We start from the raw sequence: 22,219 nt of genomic DNA, 5'->3' as shown, positions 1-22,219 counted from the left end.
TTTCCAAACGTTCTATGGCAGGGTTCATAAGGACTTGAAGGAACCCTGTGGTATGTCTGCAATTTAAGGCAATTTAATAGAAGAGACCAACAGAAAGCTGACGTGCACCACCCTCTGGAAGATGAAGACGAGGTTTGCAGAAAGACAAGATACTGGAGGGTTTTTTTTTCCTTATAAGAAAACAACCTGGTAAGTAGATCCCGGGTATTTTGAGATACAGACCCCTGGATTAGAGGTTGGAAGCATCTTAACATAAAGTATTGGTTTAGATTTTAGTGCTTCTGTTACAGGCACATACAGTGAGACTGCTGTCTTACTATAAGTGGAAGAAGCTTTGAAGTTTGCTCGTAATGAAATCATTTTAAATCAATATTTAGAGTCAAACAATTACAGCTCACTTTGATAATGTAGTTGTGTAATAAGCAGGATTATGTACAGTGAGCTGGTCATTATTGCAAATAAGCCCTGACAGAGTGAATGGAGACCCCAGCAGGATTATCCCTGGATTGTAAACATGTCTACAAATGCAGAGGCTTGTGCAGCTGCCAATATGTATTTGCTAGCGATAGCAAACTGTATTCCTTGGGTGCCAGCTGTGCCAGTGCTGCTCTCCATCATGTTAAAAAGCAGACTGGAGTCTTACTTCATGGTCTTAGTAAGATCATTTGTCTCCCATCAGGGATCAGCTCTACACTCAGTACAAAGTGCTGATGGTGCAACTAAGCACTTAACACACTGTGATACGTCTGAGCTTTGTTATTCATCTCATTTTTATACTACTACAAATCGATAGATAACAAACCATTAAAATACAACATACAAGGGTTTGAGAGTCAAACAGCAAAATGGTGTCGCAAGGAGGCCTATCCATTATTTCTAAATCCAAGTTAAAAAAAAAACATGCCATTTGTCTTATTACGGTTTTCAGACAACAAAGACATAACCATGCAGAGAGGCAGAATTAAGAAGCACCACTGCGTTTCCTGCAACTTTCCTCATCAACTAGAGCTCTCTGCAAGCTGTTTCCAGTGTCTCCATTTACATTTACAAGTCATTTACATAAGCACTCCCTCTATTAGCTATGAGGATATAACACAGTGTGTGCACTTCATTCTTTTCAGAACTGCTCACTGTGTCAAAGAATAAAATTAAAGTGGCTTTCATAATGTGAAGAGCCACAGTTATAACCAAAAAAGTAGCTTTAAATGTGCCATTTGGGACATACAGAACATTCCCTTTGTCATCCAGTCATAAGACAAAATAAAGTCATATTACTGAATTAATGTTGTAATGCAACAAATTATATAGTTAATTACACACTGATCATTACAAAAATATACTGCCCTGAGACTTAAAAAACATGCAAAATGTTGGACTTAGGCTAGAGATATACTTGCTTTTTAAGCATGTGTTCTCATAGACAACTGGCTGCACCGTGAACAGGATTGTTCACATACATGTCTTTGTACTTTGTGTGAAGGATTCCACTAGTTGCTGTATCCTTTTGGGGGATCCTGGCAAATTCATCTGCCCATTTATCAGTTTGGTCAAAGGAAAGTGATGGCAAACAAGTCAAGTTTTTCAACCATCTCACCATTCTCACATAGGCTTTACTTGACAGCCTCCCACCCTGCGCATGACGTCAGAGAAAAATGGCCACAGGGTGAATATGGCACATAAACATGACAACAGTAAAGGAGGTTACTATTTTGTTAATTCTGAGATCACAGCAGTAAAAGTGACAGCAGCATCATCATGGTTGGTATGTAAGCCTCCTAAATCAAGCACGTTGTGACAATGGCAAGTTTGTTTCTTTCGTTCTGCCAATGCAAGAAATTGATGATGAGAAACACCACCTGTATTTTCAAATGTCTGCCAGAATGTTTGATGATTTTCTCCGTTGGATTAGCCCGCTGATTATACATCACAACACACACAGTGAACCAGTCAGTTCAGCAGAGTGACTTGTCATCACCCTGCGCTTTCTAGCAACAGGCATCAGCTACAAAGCCTTCTCAGCGGGCTACAAACTTGGATCAGCAACAGTTGGACGTATGGTCAGAAAAGTCAGCAAAGCTATATGGACTGCTCTGAAGGATGAGATTGTGGCTTTCCCCAATGAAGATCAGCGGAAGCAGATCCAGAAAGATAAACAGTAAACAAGTCGACATTCCATGCCCCAGCCAACAGTAGATGTTCCTTCTACAACTAAAAAGGATACTTCAGTTTCATACTGTGCCTGCATGTGATGCCAGGTACAGGTTTACAGTTGTAAAGGGGACATAGGGGCATACAGCCGTAATAGTGATGGTGGAGTGTTTTCAAGAAGTGCCTTTGTATCCCAGCTTATCCAGGGCAACATTCCCCTGCCACCTCTATCTGCTCTACCTGGGAGTGAAGTCCTGAGCCCCCCGTCTTTGTAGCAGATGAGGCCTTTCCGCTGAAGGTCGGATGGGATCCTCCAGAGCCGCCGGGCTGGGGGAGCCACCAAACATTCAATACACATGCATTGAAGTGTAAAACAAGAAGGGCCTAGCCTCATGAAAAGACAGAAAAAACGTGAACATAGTACGGTTGTGGCAGTTGTTTGCCATCCACCTCGGAGCCATCCACCTATAGCGCGGTATTGTAATATTGCATTTATTGTGACAGTCCAAGGATGGACCAGGTCAGAGATGTACACAAGTGCCTGACCACGCAGGGCTCTGTATGTGAAAACAAGAACCTTAAAATGAATCCTAAATTTGATGGGAAGCCAATGTAAAGAAGATGGGTGTGATGTGAGTTGTCCTGCTGGACCTGGTCAAAAGCCTTGCAGCAGCATTCTGCACCATTTGTAGATGGTCCACTTGCTGAGGCTGAGGCAGGTTTGACAGTGTTTCTTAAATGGAAGAAACATGTACAGGTCAATGATTTGATATGTTGATTTAAGGTCATAGCCTGATCAAATATAAGACTGAGATTTCTAAAATTAGAATGTACAGCTGAAGACAGGGACTCAATACACTGAGCAACCTTGGAGGCTATGCTATCTGAAGCAGTGATAAGGACCTCAGTCTTATCTGTGTTTAGCTGTAAAAAGTTGTTAGCCATCCAGTCCTCAATGGCAGTCAAACAATTGTGCAAAACAGTTTGTCGGTCTCATCCGGCTTAAAAGAGACACACAGCTGAATATCATCAGCGTAACAGTGATATGAGATACCTTTAAATTTGCTAATAATATGACCTATGGGAAGCATTAACAAAGTAAATAATATAGGACCCAAGACAGAAATCTGAGGCACACCAAAGGAAAGAGCAGCAGTTTAAAATATTTAATGACCAAGTAACAGAAAAACTCCCCAAACTCCCAGAGTTAGGCGGACAACCAGTCCAGGGTGCTTCTGAGACACCCATCCACTACCTATGCCTATCTCAGTCTCAGTCTCAGACTTTTGGACCCTTCTGTATATGTTTACAGGATCTTTTTGTTTTCCAAAGCTACCTCTTAATGACTTGTGAAACCAGAGACTAACAGCCTATAAACCCATAAGAACAAAGAGACACATAGAGACACATACAGTGTCACAGACATGTTTTTCCAGAAAAACTATAATCTTTGGTGGAGTTCCCCGGAACAAACTTTTATACACTGGAGTATCTTTGATATAGCCAAGAGGGCAGCTAAAGATGTACATAATTTTATCTGAAACATATTTTATCAGAAAGATGAAATTTGATATAACTACACCTTGATATAAATCGAATGATGATTTCTGTTGACTAACTGCTTTAACATCCTTTGTGGCTTTAATGATTTGTCCTATCCATTCATATGACACCTTGATGTGGCTCCCTTGAATTCATCACATGAGAGGATTAAAAATTATATTCTGTCGCTGTAATGTGCATCATACTTAACAGCTAAAAAAACTAGTGTTATTTGCCTCAGCTGAAAAGGGATATGCAGACAGCCCAGTATTTGCATTTGTATGTGTATTTGTTGAGGCCACAAAATTATTTAGCCTACATTTGTATTTGTATTTGAATAAAAGTGGAAATAGTGGAATCCAGTTTTTGGAGTTTTTTTGTTGTTTACTGCCTACTTTTTACAACCTAACTTTGTGGAAAGGAGAAAGGGAACAACAGGTTACAGAGAGTCTCTTGTAAGCATTTCACTTGTGTCAGTAGCTCAGCTTTATCTCTGTGGAACACTCCCAACTCCGGGAGTGATGTCTAAATAAGGAAATGTGCGTCATGTAGCAGGTGGATGTGACTCCCTTCACTGAGACCTGCTGATACACACAACAGCGGAGCAGAGGAGAGAGAATGAGATAGCGATGTAACTGACCTGTATGCTGGTATTTGACTTTTTTTTCCTTCCTAAAAACAAATAATTTTTAAAATATTTGTACGAAATAAAAGTTCGTAAAAAACCCACTATTTGTACGAATAACGTATTTGGATTCGAGCACACCCCTACAACTGAGTTGACCTCGGTACAGCATTAAGAGGAAGGTGACCACAATTTTTCATTTCTGTTGCTTGTGCACCAGGCTGTTCGAGGCCTTGTGTCTATGACATTACCATTTCTTATACATTTCCTTTCTCGTCTTGTTGTCTGTATACTTTCCTTCTCTGTGTGGCATTTCTTGGGCATCTTGGGTTTTCTCTCCTAATTTCCTAGGCCATGGCTTGGGTCAGCGTGACTTAGTTTTCCTATATCAGGCTCTATTGGATCAAACTTTGTGAAGCTACTCTGTCTTTCTGTGCATGTCGGATGTAAGAATAAAGCCTTGATTTCCTGATTGATCACCATTGCTGACTCCTGAGGCTCCTTCTCTGGGGTATTAAAAATTTCAGTTTCATATTGTGGAGGGATGGCATCACATTACCACATCACAATGAGGCTTGCGACATTTTAAATTCAACTGACATTGCTATTGCTACAGCTCTGCATTGCACAGTCTGAACTAACTGAAATGCAGAGGTTCTTTGGTGATGAAACACCAGATGTGGATGTGACACGGAGCATGATGCAAAAGAGACATGGAGCAATTGGTTGAAAATGTTTATGAAGTGAATCCCAAAAGCATATTTTCTGATACATTTATACTGACAAGATATATACTTTAATGTAATGATATAAGCATATTGTCATGTGTACTGTCCAGTACATCCAATAATTTATAATTGTTCTATTCGTATTCTTTAATCATTTTTAAATCATTCATTTTAAGCCCTTTAGGCCACATGTTTTCTGTTTACCAGAATAATATTTGTTCATCTTATTTCTCCCCCTCTCCCATGTAGAAATCACACTGGAAAAAAGTTATGGCAACTCATGTCTTTATTGGATTTTTTCTCATGTAAATTGGATTGGATTATTTTTCATGTCCGTGCTGTTTGGATCAAACATTTTATGAACTATTCTAAAGAGATTATTATTCTTAAAATGTAGCCTAGTAGTAATACAAATACACACAAAAGGAACTTTAATAAATGACATAAAATGACAGAATACTTTAAGTTCTGCTGCCTCTTTTTGTAATGATGAATATTGATAAATAGGAAATATTTCAATTTTTTTTATAGTAACAGCAGTTACATAGTATGATAAGAAGACAATCTTGTAGACTATGTGGTGTGTGCATGAGTGAATGCCTGTTTTTGTGTCTGTATATTATGTCCTCACCGCTTCAAGATACATTCTAATTATTAAAGTAAGTTGAATATTTCCATTAATAATGCCGTCCATGATGGTCTATTGATGGTCTGTTCAATTTTTTTGCAGCATCTGAAGAGCCCTATAATAAGGCACAGTAACTAAACAGATACAATATTGCTGAAAAACTAAATGTTGTGACAGTTTGCGTCAATGATAGCCTATTTCAGTCTGGATGAAGGATTGTCACCTTCAGCTCAATCTTTCATAGACTCAACATCATTGACTCCAACTGAAGCTGCACAAACCTTGGGTATAATAATTGTAGACTTTTTTCTATGAGCTGCTTTGAAGCAGTTTCTGTTCACCACAAAGCAAGTGAATATTGTCAGACAATTCTCCGTGTACCAAAAAGCCATGGTGTTCAGTAACTTTATAGCCTTGCCTACTCCAGATGAAATCTCTGAGGTGGAAATATAATTCCTTTACAGATAAAATGTTTTTTATTAATAAAATGACTGTTAATTCTGTTAATTTCACAAGCTAACAGAATAATGCTAACTCTATGAGGTTTCTTGTTATGTCAGACCTACAGCTCTAGACCTGATGTCCATAGAGCTGGACAATACACTTTCTAAAAATCCAGCATTCAACAAATGTTGAAGATCTTAAAAATAATTTAAAATACTATCAGTTTATAATGTTGGAGTTACATTCATTTCAAAATCTGAGGCCTACAAAGATCAAAATCAGAGTCAGACAATTGTGCAAAACAGTCAGTTGTCAGTCATAAGGCTTAAAAGAGAAATACAGCTGAGTATCATCAGCATAGCAGTGATTGGATATATCTCTAAATTTCCTAATAATTTGATGTAAGGGAAGCATATATAAAGCAAATATAAATAGGACCCAAGATGGAGCCCTGGGGCATACCACGGTAAAAAGCAGCGATTTCAGACATGTGAGGACCAAGCAACACAGAGGACCATCCTCCTATCCAAGAGATAGGAGGAGAACCAGTCTAGGGCGCTCCCAGAGACACCCACCCCCTACCTAAGCCTTTCAGTCATTATTCTGATATCCACAGTGTCAAAAGCTGTACTAAGATCCAGCAGGACCAAAACGGAGCACTCACCCACATCAGAAGACATCATTATGTCATTAGAGACCCTGAGAAGAGCTGTTTCAGTGGAATACTTCTGAAGGAAACCCGATTGGAACTTATCTAAAATGTTGTGTGACGATTAATCATAATAAAGTTTGAGGGCCAAGCAAATAACAGGAGTTTCCCAGAAGAAATAACAAAATGGGAGGGGAGCTGAAAGGCTTGAAATACAGGAGAAACCTGGGAAAAACAGGAGAACCAATGTTGGCATGTCTGGCAGAGGAGAGGAGGAGATGCTATGGGAGTCAGGATGTACAAGCAGGGAACAAGTTTATTTATTGTTATTTATTCATTATATAGTATTTATTATTTATATTTATATTTCTTTATTTTTTTTCCTTATAGATACAGACACAAGAGAAATAGTTAAAACTACAGTGAAAAGCAAGCAACAAACGAGTAAATAACATCTGTAGTTGTGAAAACATTGTATTGAAGTACAAAACAGGAGTGGCAAGGCCAGACATAGGACAGTGGCGTGCCACCAGTGTGGGGTTGTACATAGAAAAATAATAGGGGTGGCTGTTTTGAGACGGGCCGTTGGGCTGTGGTGTATTTTGGCCTTTACTGTGTTTTTTTATTCAGTTCTAGCAAAAAAATGTATCCTTCGCCTGGTTACCTGAGTAGATCTACTGAGGACTTGTTTAGACCTGACTCAGACTATGTATGATCTGTTTGATATCGAGCAACTGACCTTTCCCAGTAAATGATCAAGTTAAAAAAAAAAAGCCTGTCTACAGTACACTGGGAATAGTCTACTGCCAAGATAAAAAATGTTTGCCTGCCTCTCAGCTACCATTTTTCACTGAGAAACAATTCAATTCAGATTTTATTAAGGACACAACTCATGGGGAGTCCATAGCACAATAAAATACAAAGAGAAAAAAAAACACAAAAAACACAAAACAAATAATCTCTAAAAAAAAAAAAGAAAGGAAAAACAAGCACAACAATGATCCACAATGATCAGGCATTTAGGCTAGAAGGCCAATGGTTCCACATTCTTGATGAGAATCTGACGGAAAAGCTGAATTAATATCGTTAACAGAATCAGATAATCTGCACATAAATCTATAGATAATATTCATATTACAGCAGAGCAGGTGGGTACACCAACATTAACAAACATTAAGCTTGTGCTGCAGCTTCTTGGAGCTTTAAGCAGTAGCCTCATATCGTCATGATAAACCACTGTGAGTGTTTGCATGCTGCCTCTTCTGTAGCACTGCCACAGGTGGGAAGTATATAGTGGAGTACAAAAAGCTTTAAAAAGAGAAATCTTCACAGTCACTGAACACATACTAAATTTACGAGCCAACATGTTTGCTTGTGCATACAACTTTCGACAGACTGTAAATGTCCCCATCATCTGATAAATCATTAGTTATGTAATGGCCCAAATATTTAGCCTCATTACACTCTTTAAGGGCAATGCCAGACAGGAAGAAATCAGGAAATAGGCCTTACTAATCTTCTGTTTTCTCTACTTCTGACTATCATAATATTACTCTTATTTGCATTATATTTGTCAAAATCTATACCATGAGCATACCCTCAATAACTGTTGAAGACCAGCACTATGTTGGGCCTTGGCTACAAGTCTGGCTATCAGCAATAACTAATGATCATCAAAGATAATTATTAAAATCAATAAAAAAATATTAATAAGAATTAATAATAATGGGGCACCACTCTGGAGTCAAGGAAAAAGAGTCAATTCAGTCTCAAAATGTATTAATAAATTTGGAACTTTGATTAATAATTAACTTAATAACTATAAACAAAATCACCATATCAATAGCTAGTTAAGGTTGAAGGATTCTTTGCAGAGCAGAGGTTGGCAAAACTCATTCTTGTGCAACATTAAACAGACAGCATGTATATCCAAAAGCATACATTTATGTAAAAATGTAAAAGAACAAAACACACAATATTAATCTAGCTAAATCCCCATATACAAGTGTGTGTGTGTGGAAAACAAAAGCAAGATGGCTAAAGTCACCTGGTGACTGAGCACACAGCATGCAGACAATATGGCCGACAAAGAAAACCAAAAAGACAAAAGGCCAGACCATGCTGTGTCTTGAACCACATGTGCTGCCTGGAGCAAAGTGTACAAAGCTAGGTTTCAAACCTCTTAACTGTGTAGTTCTCTGTTTAAGGCCAATTGGTGTAGGATAAAGATGTCAGGTTAGGAAGGGGTTAGTTACATGCAACGCCTAGTTACTGAATGTAATGTGTGTTAAGCATGGTAACATTAACTTGGCAATCTGACTATGCAACCTGACCATCACAACAAGGACATCACAACAATAGTTCACTGAATAACATCACTCCTTTGTGCAGTCCTTACGCTTTGTGACTCCTGTGCTTTTCAAATGAGCCAGCAGACTTGTGTGGTAGCTGCTGGCACTAGATAACTTAGTTACTGAGTCTTAGGCAGGCTCTCATGTCTTCTGCCGTAAAGAAAAGAGTTCTTAGTGTGTCTGCTGTGAGCAGGCCACATGAGAGAGCAGAGACCTGCTCCTGCGGCAGCTGTGAGGGGAAAGAGAGAGAAGAAAAGAGGGAAATCTCGAGTTTTGTTAACCTGGGTCCATGGCTGAGGTTTCACACTTAGGTGCACACACAGACTCTGGAGAGATTGAGTTTCTTGATGACTCCTGTTGTTTGTTAGAGTCTTGAAACATGTGGTTGGCCAGTGAGACCCAACAACTACATGGACAGAAAATCACCAAATCATCTGCATACATAAGGTGATTAATGAAAGAATTGCCAACCATACACTCTGTTCCACATCCTTGTAACTGCATTGATAGATCATCCATATAGATGTTGAACAGCAGGTTCCCCAGTAGTATTAAGAGAAAAAAAACAGATGATAACATGTTATGACCAGTGGTGGCTGGTGACTCAAAAAATTGGGGAGGACGGGAGGAAAACCAACATGGAATCTTACAACAAACCGCATCAAACTATATCACTGTCCCCTGATGAAATTGGAGGGGTGGGGGGCAATTTTATATGCCAATAAATCAATTTGCTTTCAAAAACAAAAACCCCAGAGTGGTGAAAAAGCTGCTTCTTCTTCAAAGAAGTGCTCGTTTTAGCCCTGGAGTGGTTCAGATGTGTGATTTTACCAACAAAGTGAAATTCAAATTTATAGTATTGTTCTATAGTGACAACAGATCTATGTTCTCATCAAAAACAGACAACATATCACATGATTTACACATGTTTCCTGTGTATTTTCTTAGTATACAGAAATATATGAAGTACCACAAAGCTTATAATGTGATACAGGTACAGATCAAAGATTGAACACTAAAAACATTCACAGATCTAAAAGTGTAGGTTCACATCAGAAAGTATTAATGCATGTATCAAATACATGACTTACACACTCTGATCTATGTGCACCACAAACAAAATATAGTCTACAAAGCTGCCAAAGTTGTGTTTGAATAAAATCTTAAAATATATAAAATAAATAAAATATTCAATGCTCAATTATTGTTAAATTAAATGTCAATATGAAGCATGATATCTTCCTCTTTTAAACACGGTATTGAATGAAACTGCCTGTGTCCACATCATCAAAACTTGATGATAACTTAAAAACATGAACACACGTCTTGTCCTGCAGCTTGTTGAACGAGCCACAAAACAAACATTCAGCGGGAAAAAGCACGGCTAACGTCAGTTAGCAGCTACGTAGCTAATTAGCTGCTCAGCTGCAGCACATTAAGCAGCAGCTAAACGTACCTGCAAATGTCACTTCGACCCGAATTAGATGCTGGTTTGGTCGTTGCTCTTCAAACTCCCTGTTAGCGACACGCTGTCTGCCCATGACTTATACTTACAGCAGTTTGTTTACTTTGTTTTAAATGAGACATGTTCACATGCGTGCCGAACCGTGGGGGGCGATTCATACGGATCACGGATCAACTACGATCCGTTACTTCACTAGTTAACACTTGTTATTCTAGTTACTTTAGGCTTATTACTCAATATACGACTCAGCTTAAAAACCAACTGAAGAAACTGTCACAACAAGCAGCCAGACCTCCTGCACACTCATTCACTAATCACACAACTTCAACAGGTGACTGAACTCAATTAAAAACTGGATCAATTCCAAATGAATGAATGAGTCAAGACAGCTCACTGTAACTTCAACAAGCAAACTACCTACAGTACATTATATCATCTCTACTGCAGTATTGTTAAGGAGATAAATTCACACAACAGCCACAGAGACATTTAACCATCAGAGATGAAATTAGCGGCCAAAGAGACAGAGAGAGAGAAGCTGTATCTGACTCACGTTATCTGACGTCTTCTTTCTTTCATGGAGATGAAGTATCCATGTCATAACGTCCATTTCAGGCTGTTGGTCATCTTGTTTGTTAGTTAACAGAACTTTGTGGCTGTTAGTTAACCAGTCTGATGTCATTAGCAACAATGACAAACAAGCTAACTCTCGGTTGTTTCTGCGGTTGCTTCTCTCTCCAGCCTCCCCGGCTGCGTCCTAGAGCTGCTGCACCGCACAGACCAAATACATTCTCCTGTTAGCTTAACAACAGTCCTTAACAGTCCTTCCATGGATGTATAAAGAGTCCTACATGCTGCTACAACAAGCTAACTATTGCGTTGGCTAACGCAACGAACTATCTACTGCTCGTTATCTACTGCTGCTACTCTGCCTTACAGTGGAGAGAACTGAAGATGAAATCCGGTAACTATCATTGGACTAACGCGATGTCAATATTGCATTCTGGTTGTTGATTGGTTAGGGAGGACGTCCTCCCTTGGAGCGTCATTTTACGTGTCTTGGCCAATCATTGATTAGAATGGAAAAAAAAGAAGTACATTAAATTGATGTAGGAGATCCTGCCCTGTGGAGGACAGCAGGCACCCGTCCTCCTCTGTCCCCCATTCCCCTCCACTCTACCACACTGCCCCCCACTCCCCCTCACTTCACACACACTGCTCTTTCTCCTCCTGCCCTGCAGGTGTCGCTGTTGAAGCATTTTAAACAGAATTTCAATAATGGATTTTTTCTAAAGAAGAGATAAAAATATTTTTCAAATAATACTGAGATTTGGTAATGGTTTATTTCAACCAAATATTCTTTTTTATATTTTGATCTCTCTCTTGCCTCTCAAAAAATAGAGGAGGAGCAACCTCTATGCCTCTATGGGCCAGCCTCCACTGGTTACGACCCCTCCCTCTCTACCTGCAGTGGTTCAACTGGCCACTTCCTGCAGGAGCTGGCAGTCAGGGAAGGTCATTAAGGTAATATGGTGACACCTGGGTAGGCCTTCAACTACCAGTCTGGTCTCGTTGGGTACATCCCAAGTCTCTTATTTGATATTTCCTCACTTGAACCAGAAGTTGTTCTGGTCTACCATTTTGAAGGCCATCCCAAGTCTCTTATTTCTACTCTGAGGAGTGAGGAGCAAGGAGGGATCTCTGAGGAGCCATGAGGAAGGAAACATGAGAGCAGCCTTCATGGAAGTCTTTTACTGGATGACACGCCCCCTTATTGGATATCATTTATTGATCTGTCGTTGCAGCTGATCGGACTGATCTGATACATCACAACATTCCTGCAGTTTCATACCAGAGAGAAGACAGATAGGAGAGTAAACTCAAGCGTATCACTCCTAAGTTTTATATTTTGTTTTCCAATTCATCATCTAGTTAAAAATCTATTAATTGCAGATCTGATCAACAAAAATACCATTAACAACTTTCTTCATTTATTAGAAAGATTTTTCTTTTCATGATCTGTTATTTCCCCCATGAACTTTTATTATGGATAAAATTAAAGTCAGGGAGAGTCTGTCTGTCAGCAAGAAACACAGTTTAAACACATTTATATTTTACACCATTTGGCATCATCCATTCAGTCACGTGAGACTGAAAATCCCTGAGCATCAGGTTTGATATGAGTTACCTCATTTCCATTTTCCCTAAAAGATTTAGCCTAATAAATAATTTCCAAAAAAAAGACACTCTAACGACATTCTGGGTTATTAAATAATGAATTCACAATCAGAATATCAATAAATACAAATGCAAATAATTAAATAAATTCAAAAAAATAAATAATATGAACTCATTCTGCCGGTAGAAATGGTCCATGTGCCCCTGAGCAGGACAATTTATGCAGTATAAATACTGAGCAAGACACAGTACACAGTATAAATACTGAGCAGGACACAGTACACAGTATAAATACAGAATGCAGGTTTTTATTCATGTGCAGGTGTTTGTTAAACAGGTAACGGGCTGCAGAGAGAAAACAGCTGCTGGCAGTGATAACGGTGCACTTTTATTAGTATTAGCAAAGTGTACATGTGTGCAGACACAAACTCCATCAGAAGTCTCTACAGCTGTTAAAGCTGACTGACAACTGATCCAGCTGTGATCAATTGCTGCTGTCATCAGAAACTGATGTTGCTTCACGTGACGCTTCAGGGGAAAGGATGTCTCATTTCTCTAAAAACAAATTTCCTCGTTTCCTCTCTCCTCACATGGTTTCCTTGCGTCTCTCCATGCATCCATGGTGGGAGGGACTAAGATGCAAGGAAAAGACTCAAGTGAGGGATGTACCCCTGGTCTCTCTCTCTCTCTCTCTCTCTCTTAAGCGTCCACATCCATTCACTACTGATGCAGTTACTCTTCACACCTCATGCCTTTTGTAAATAGTTATGTTGGTTTTTTTTCAATAAAACAACAACAGATATTGGATCAAGGAAAAGCAAAAAACCCTTTGACAGTTTGTTTTACAGCCAATGAACACTACAGAACTTTGTCTTAAAACTGAACAGTCCAGTAAAACTCCTGCATCATCGCTGACACCACCTATCAGACTCTCACTCCAACTTACCCTCATACATGAACATCACCCCAAGATATTTGAACTCCCTCACTTCAGACAGCAAATCTCTCCTAACCTGAAAGGGGCAAGCATGGCCTCATACTTGAAGATGCTGACCAGAAAAAAAAGCAAAGACACAATCATGAGTTTACCAAATGTGCACCTCTACTCCTCAGCTGCACACTGAGATCCTGTGCATGAAAATGACAAAATCTGAAACTGAGAGTTCCACTTTTGACAAACCAAAGTTGGACAAACTGTAAGTGACAAAGTGCTGGCAGACCACACTGAGGTTTAAGTAAATTAGTTCTCCAACAATCCCTGCAGCAGTTTTATCTGATGTAAAATGTATGCTCAACTGCACTATCTGCTTCAGATCAGACAGGCTAATTATTACTTTCCAGTTCAACAAGTATGAGAGAAACATGAGAATAAAGAATATGTTGAGGTAATGGTTTATACCACCTAGCTTATGTGCTGTTTTTAATGATGTTTGTACCTCAGTAAAAGATTTTTTTTTCATAAAGGATGCTCCTGGTGCTCAGTTTGAGGTCATTGTATTAAAGTTTCATTATGAATGGCCTGCTGCTCCTCAGACTGTTTTTTAGTTGTTTTTATATCCGTTATAATAGTGAGGTTTTATTATTTTTTTTCAAAGAAAGTCAGTTTTCGGTACTTCACCGACTGCATGTTTCATTTCATTCTCACCTTAGAATTAATCTGTTGGTCAGCTGATTAGACGGGCAAACACAGCTGCTCTTGATTCATCTCCTTGGTTTTGTTTCACCTGTTTGGACTACAAAAATGTGCAAATATAAGCATAAAAAACCAATCTCAAGCACCCATTCAAACATCCATTTCTTCCACAATCAAGGCATAGTAGGGTATACTCCTCCCCTACACATTTGAATTTATGTGCCCAGGCTGAGATGAGCCCTAGAGGAATCTGATGGTAAGTGAACAGACATGTAACCATTTCAAAGTGCTTTCATTTACAGTCCCTGAAGACAACTATTCTCTGCACTTTGTGAAGAGTTCCAGAAATTCTAGCAAACCTATTTTTCATCCATACAACCACACTTGATAAAAAGGCACAGAGCCAAAGAAGAAATACAGAGAGTCGTGGAGATGAGAGGTCAAATTAGAATAGAGTCTTTTATTTTCTTTTTTACAAATACCGTTATTTTGCACAACATGTAAATGCATCACATCAAATCCCTCTCTCACACACTCTCACTTCAAATATACACATCATGAATTTCATTAAAAAGAAATAAAATATTCCCCACAAGGACATAGCGCCAAAAGACTTTCATACCCGTCAGTGGAATTTGAAATCACTCATGCTGTTAATACAACTGGGATTGCAGATACACGAAATATGAGAGTATATATCTATAGATGAGACTTGAAATGTGGAAAGAAATGCCACAGAACTTATCACAGAGATAGCCTTTATGCAAATGAGAAGCTATATTCAAAAAGGAAAGTGTTGATTAAAATGTTTTAGTAGGATTTTGGAAATACTGAGCTTTTAAAACACTGGCAGATATTTCAGACAACCTTGGGTTCTGACCACTACTGCTTTTCAATCACACCAGACAGATCAATGAGAGAACACCATTGGAGATTCTCCAGCTACTGTTGTGGCCTACACGCCTCAAATGGATGATACATGAGTGTTTTACTGAATAAAGGGCTTGTTTTCCACATGCACAATCGATGGCTTGTTCTCTTCTGAGTTGCCCTCATTCACGGATCCAATCAAACAGCAAACTCTATCCTTGAAACTTCTGGATGATTGCATATTTCCTGTGTCAAGCTGCTATAATTAAGCGTCAAATGCTATTAAGCCACATCCAGTGCTCTGAAATATGGTCTTCAACAAATGTAATGATACCACACTGTACTGAGGAGCTGTTTGGTCTGAGACTACAGCTGGGAACTCTCTATAGGACTTTGAAATTGTTGAAAGTCTCTGAAATCTTACAGTTTTAACAACTGAGATTTGTAGATTACACACTTCAAAATAAAGTTATCACATTTAGATGTCTCTACGTGATAAAATTGTGACAGCTCAGAGAGGTTTGAAAACTCCACCTGGACACAAATCAGGTTTAAAATGAGGCATTTTCCCACCTGAACCTAATATACTTCACAGATAGATATCTTCAATTTGAGATTCGACTTTGATATAAATGACACCACTGCCTCAACAATGTTACCAGCCTGCCGAAGCACAAAAGAATCATAGCCGAAGGGGCAATAAGTATTTTTGCAGCCCCACAGGACAATACAACCGTCATTTATCTGCGTTGAGTTAACAGACAGTTTGTGGCAGATATTGATGTACACTAAGTAGGAAGAAACCGCCTCTGTTGATGTGGTTTTATTCTGATAGAGGCTAATAGAGGGCTTAGCTCACATTGATTCATAAGATGAAAATCCAGTTTTGACTCAACTTCCATCAATTATCTGTAAGCCATATGACGACCCTGGAAAAATCCATCACTCTTGTTTCAAAGTGCTCTTAATTAATACACACATGCACGCATACACGCACATAAACACATGCACGCTTTTGGTTAGAGAGTAGGCTACATCACCTAAATTATCTGATAAAAATCTCTACTTGATGTGATCAAATTTAGCTTTGCGTATAGAAATAGGTTTTCATGTATTCACATCCATACCATCCGCTTTTTTCATATACTGATCTATCATACTGATGTTTGTCAGTGCAATCAGATTAAAAGTAGTGCAGTGTTTTATGTCTTATTAAGACCCCCTCCCCATCCTGCCAAGACAAATTCTAATGAGAATTTTAAGTTAATTTAATAAAGTGCTTTCTTAGCCGCCTACATTTTCCCAAGAACTAATCTAATAGTTTAAATTTGAACTATTAATAACTGGTTTTACCACTGTAACCCACACCACATCTGGAGGAGTACAGAGAACAGACTATGTGCATGAGCAGGAAAAAAAAAAAAGAGACTTTTAAACTCAAAACTTTTGCTTCAAGTAGCTCATAAACAGAGAGTCAAAACATCTAATGCGTCTGTTGTAGAACCCTCCCTACACGTCCCGCTCTGTTACTCCGTTTCCGGCCATTCTCAACTGTTTTCGTTCACTAAGCGTGAACCGTTGATGCCGTGGTAGGTGACGCGGCTGGGACGGACAAGCACGCCGTGGCCGGGGCGGCAGGTGAAGTAGCGGCGGCCGCCAACAGAGCCGTCGTTCTTGCCCTTTGGGCCTCGGAGCTCCAGACCCAGCCAAAGGCCTGGGGCAAAGTCTGCCGTGCCCAGGTAACGGATGAACGCCATCTCGTTGGCACTGCTCAGCAGGACCTGCATGCCCACGTGGAGGCGCACCTGGCCGTCAGAGCTGGGCGAGGGGCTGGATCCTGCCGTGCTCCCCGGAACACTGCCGCTACCACCGCTGAGAGTGCTCCAGCGCCGGCGGTGAGGGTTGGACTGACTTCTTTTTTTTTTTTTTTTTTTCCAGATGAATTGTGGAAGCACAGAGAAAAATACAGCAAGAGAGATTTATGAGAAAAGGTATGCAGTGTGAGCAGATATATCAAAAGTAAGTGGGAGATTCATGAGAGCTCAGTGTTTGAGGGATTGATTTTCAATTCCGTGTTCACTCTCATTATAACCACAATCATGCATTGGCCATTTAAAAAAGGAACCTTTTGCTGACTAATACCGCTGCTTCTTATCAGTATTGATTCTGCCACTGCTGTCGGGGATTAGAATGAAGCTGAAAAGCTTTGGGAGGGAGAAATGTGAGGGCTGTGCGGAAAATACGACACACACCTGGCAACGGGGCTTCTTCTGCTCGTCTCCTTCGGGGTGGCGATGGCTGATGATGTGCTGAAACTGCGACGGATGGTTCCTGCACAGCAATCACAAGAGCCAAGTAACCCCACACGGTTTCTTGCATAAGAATGACTTCACGAGCACTCGCAGCATCATAAATGCTAAGACACATTTCAATATGATTTGAGTCAAAGCTTGCAATAAAAAGGTAGAACTCTCACCGCTGAAAGGATGACTGAGACGTGAGGAGGAGAGCTCTGAGAGGCAATCGACAGATCCATGGATCCTGTGGGTAAAAAAAAAAATAGATGTGCTGTAAGTAACGTGACAATACATCACACATAGTATATACAATACTACTGTACAGTGCAATATCCACTGACATTAGGGTTTATCTCAAGCCTACTTCACCTCAAATAATGCAGGGTAGACAGACAACGGGTATTAATGTGGAACAAGAATAAATGGAATGTCCATTTTGCACATATATCATATTAGAGTTAAAACACAAGTGAATAAGAGTTGACTGAGCCTGCATCAGATGATGGCCTACTCTCTTCTGAAGGGAAAAGAAACCATTTCTGCTGCTCACACCTGTCCTGGTTATTGATGTTTTCTAAGCCGCAATGTGACTATAATAACATTAGAGCTCGGGAAGCCACTGTCGAGAAATGAGCCAAAGAGGAAAAAAGTGTGACTTTGTTTTCTAAAAGGGATGTGAGTGGTGTGGTAGAGAAACAAAAATAAAGTGGGGGCATGGGGAGGGGAGGGGGGGGGGGGCAGCATAAGAAAAGCTGTTTGTTCTCTTAATGGGTTGTGATAGCTGCTGACAGGAGAAGAAAAGAAACGGAGAAACAAGTTGCTGGATGTAGAGAATGAGATTCTGCATTAGACGGAGGGAAACTATGTGCTCAGCTGAACACACCATGCGCCCCGGGGTTAATTAGGAAAAAAAAGAAGAGGAGAGGAAAAGGACATGAATAAGGGATGGCAAGAAAACACAGGCGCTGACTTCCCAAAAAACTAGCTTTTATCTCAGGGAAGACGTAAATAGCGGGTTAAAAAAAAAAAAAAGCAACATCGGGAAAATAGTGAGAGCAATAAAGAGATTAGAGGAGAGAAGAAAAGCTCCCCCTGAAAATCCCCCCGTGGGTCTGCAGGGAGTTGAGGCACAAGTGCCAAAGGAAGGTGAAGAGACCAATTATATGTTGGTATAAAAGGTGGAATGTGTTCATTTAACCAGCAATCTGGAAATCTGGAGAACCCTCTCTCCTTTGACAATCAAAACATGCAGTATTTTATATGTCATCTTCTTTCTAAAAATGTGTTGGGTTTTGTATTCAGCTGTGATACACATTATGCACTTGAGGCATTGGGCTATCAATGTGCCATCCAATAAAAAAAAAAAAAGGTCAACAGTTTTTATCTGTTTGCACAAAATGTAAAATAAAAAGAAAACAATGTCTGGCGGTGAATAACTTAATGGCTTGTGAATATGTATGTCAGACAACTGTTTCCATATCCCCAGGATTAAATGATCCCCATAAATAGCCACCTTGGCACTTGATACATCTGTTGAGTCAACACTTTGTCTCTGTAGTGTGCAAGCCTGATGTGATCTACAGAAATAATAAGGCCTTTAGTGGAATTTGCCTTTGTTCGTGCACTGTTTGAACAGGTCAACGTGGGCGCCGTTGTGGAAGTAGTTCCTGTGTTAGCATCACGGAAGTGAGAACGTTGCAAAGAGATGTAAACACACAAGGGTGCAGTGAAAAGGTGGTTCAACTGTCAACTACATGCAAATGCATCCAATTGCCAACAGTGAGCAACTGCATATGTAGCATCACATCATAACTCAACTCCAATGTTGTTTATCTACCAATTTAGCTAACCACATGGATATAATGGTTTTGATTCAAGGTATTAAATGCATTATGTGTGTGACAGTAATTCCACACAATAATCAATACATTGACTAAGTATTTTGCTGCTGAAATTTACATTGTTTCTGTTACACATCACTATGTATTGGATAAAAAAAGTACTACAATAGGTAACAAGTCTGTATGAAGCAACTCTGTTCACATCCACATTATGCTAGGTTTAGGTTAGGTTGTCTTGATTTGTTTTCCTGAAACATTAGAGTAGATTTTGTTCTCTTTAGGATCTGAAATTTTTTTTACAGACATTACAGAAAAAATGAACCCCAATAAATGAGTGTAGACACATATATCAAATGCGGATGCTTCAATGCAGTGCACAAGGTCTGACTGAAGGATGAATCAAAAGGACAATATGCACATACACAGTTTCTGACTTGATTCAGAAACACGAAACTAAAAGGAGCTAAATGACTGATATAGATACATCCACAGTTCTGCCACTTAAACAGCATTTCAGTCTTGTTAATCTTCAATTTGTGAGACTGGGAGTCATTTATGTGGGAAATACACATAAAATGGACCCTGATGTCCAAATAAAGCAAGCATCTCATCTGCGTCAATGTGAAAAAAAAAACAATTTTAAACTTACTGCTGACAGAAAAGTTTTAAAGTTAAAATGACTGCAATGACTACGTGACAGTACTTGATTGTAAGAAATGTCTGCACAAACCCATTAATATTTTCAGATCACCCAAGACCACCCCACTTTTCTCAAACTCAGGTCACAGCTGAGACAGATCGTTATTTACTGACATACATTATTACAGGCATCTAGGATGTGTTCAAAAACACACCCAAGTGAAATGTGTGTAATCGAAGTTTTCCTGAGTTTTGGCTCAGGTTTATTGTGATTATATGTCTAGTTAGGAAATGTTACCTTGAATGTACGACCAGACCAGATTGCACACACTAGACAACCTTCCAAGAGGCTGATTAGACACCTCAAGAGACAGCAGTGTATTTTAGAGAACATCTTTTGATTGAAGCTCAAAGGAGTGTACCAATCCAAAATGGACCAGTCTCCACCCTAACAGATTTTGCAAACACAAAACAGTGCTTCAGTAATTTTCTCACAGGGAAAGCTATCAATCAAAACTTCAGAGATTTGGCTTGAATTTTAGTTGCAGTGATACTACTACAGAAAATACTCAGTTGCACCATTTAGCCAAACTATTGTTACATGCATGTAAAAATCCTCGAAAACGCCTCAAAGATAAACTAAAATCACAAAAAACAGGAACCTACTGTAATTAAAGTGACTAACATATACACTAGACAGCAAGTAAGTCTACTAACAAAACTGAACACTAACCAAGTAGTAGATAGTCAGAATTATTAACTGTGCACCTTTATCAGTATTAGCACAGCTAATATACACTGCTATATAACTACTGCATCTAGGACGATCTTATTAACTATTCATTACAAGTATACAAGATCTTTTATTGTCCTCCATATTTTACAACCCATAGTTCAGAAATTCATGCAAATCAAACTAATCTCCACCACAAAAGCTAATAAAAAATTAGACAAAAACACAACTGTCATTGTCTTTAAAGTGAAGATAAAATACATGCCAAATTGCTGACCTATGACATCACTTTGTCTGGAACTTTGTCTAGAAATAGAAATGTGACATAAAAAGAGAACAAATACACTTCGTCCTCAGCATTTCTAGTCTGTAAAGACACTTCTCTGGCAGCGGCAGCAACGATGACATGAAAAGGGGTTGAGAATTCACCTCAGTTGACAGCCAGTCTAACAGAGACAATACAATCCACATAGCATAACGATACTGACAATATTTTGACCAGATGACTTGTTTTACATCAGATCTATGTTCTGACGCTATGCATGAGGCAGCTGAGGACTTACATAATGTCGACACAAGCTGCATAGTGAAAGCAGCCCATTAGCAGAGTAGCAGCAGCAGCGTCAGTCCTCTGTCAGTGTCTACATGGTGTGTATTCAGGCACAGTACTGCTGTGCAGGTCACATGAATTTTGGTAGTGCTCAGAGCTGTTCCTGTTTTGTCAGACATAGATATCAAAAAAGTGCATCTGAAACACCTACTGTGTAGCCTTTAGTTGCCTTTTGTTTTATAAGTAAATCTTTGAGTCTATTCAATACTGTCAACACAGCTTTTCTAATTGACAGTAAAAAGAACACGAAGAAACTGCAGCTAAATATTTCCTCTAAATATTAATACAGTAAAAAGTAGTCAATGTTCTTATAATCACAACCTCAAGGCAACCAAACTCGTCTGTGCTAAATGTCTTCTTTGCTATCGCAACAGCATAATAATTTAACCACATGGAAATCACACAGTGAGACATAAATACATTTCTACCATTAAATAAACACTTCAACACACTTACTCTCGCAATATATCTCACTTATTCTTTTCCCCGCTATGAAAACCTCTTTACATCTCAACCTAAACAAAAGACATACACATATTCATTATCCATAATCCATACTTAAAGGCAGGGATTCTGGCGTCTAGCTCATTACTAGGTGCCACATTAAATTGAAGAGTCACACTGAGAGGGGGCCCCAGGCTTCACGTTCAACAACTCTGACTCTCGTTAATCACTAGTACAGAGGGGGACTGTTTGCCACACAGAGGGCAAAATCAAATATGTCAACACTCGCACAAATGACACTGTCAAAGGAGCTCATTAGTGCCATCAGATGTATTGATGAGGGCAATGAGACGCAACCTCAGGGTTTTCAGGGCATATTGTCGAATTCTTCAAA

General features: G+C 39.3%; 1 protein-coding gene across 3 annotated transcripts in view; it reads right to left on the bottom strand.

The window, feature by feature from the left end:
• Positions 1-14,831: 14,831 nt before the first annotated feature.
• The window catches only part of LOC121880689 (CAP-Gly domain-containing linker protein 4-like), a 38,487-nt gene continuing 31,099 nt past the window's right edge, over positions 14,832-22,219 (bottom strand). For 2 of the 3 annotated variants that reach the window (XM_042388131.1, XM_042388133.1), the window contains exons 13-15: positions 17,738-17,802; positions 17,514-17,592; positions 14,832-17,175 (exon numbers count right to left, since the gene is read on the bottom strand). In XM_042388131.1, the coding sequence (XP_042244065.1) occupies positions 16,809-17,175; positions 17,514-17,592; positions 17,738-17,802 (511 nt within the window). In that variant the 3' untranslated portion in view covers positions 14,832-16,808. The remainder of the gene's footprint in view (positions 17,176-17,513; positions 17,593-17,737; positions 17,803-22,219) is intronic. The other variant, XM_042388132.1, reaches the window with a different exon arrangement.

This window comes from Thunnus maccoyii, chromosome 16 (assembly GCF_910596095.1).
Source record: "Thunnus maccoyii chromosome 16, fThuMac1.1, whole genome shotgun sequence".
NCBI classification, from domain to species: Eukaryota; Metazoa; Chordata; class Actinopteri; order Scombriformes; family Scombridae; genus Thunnus; species Thunnus maccoyii.
Note: the sequence above shows the minus strand (reverse complement) of the source record. Positions and strands in the feature narration are given on the sequence as shown.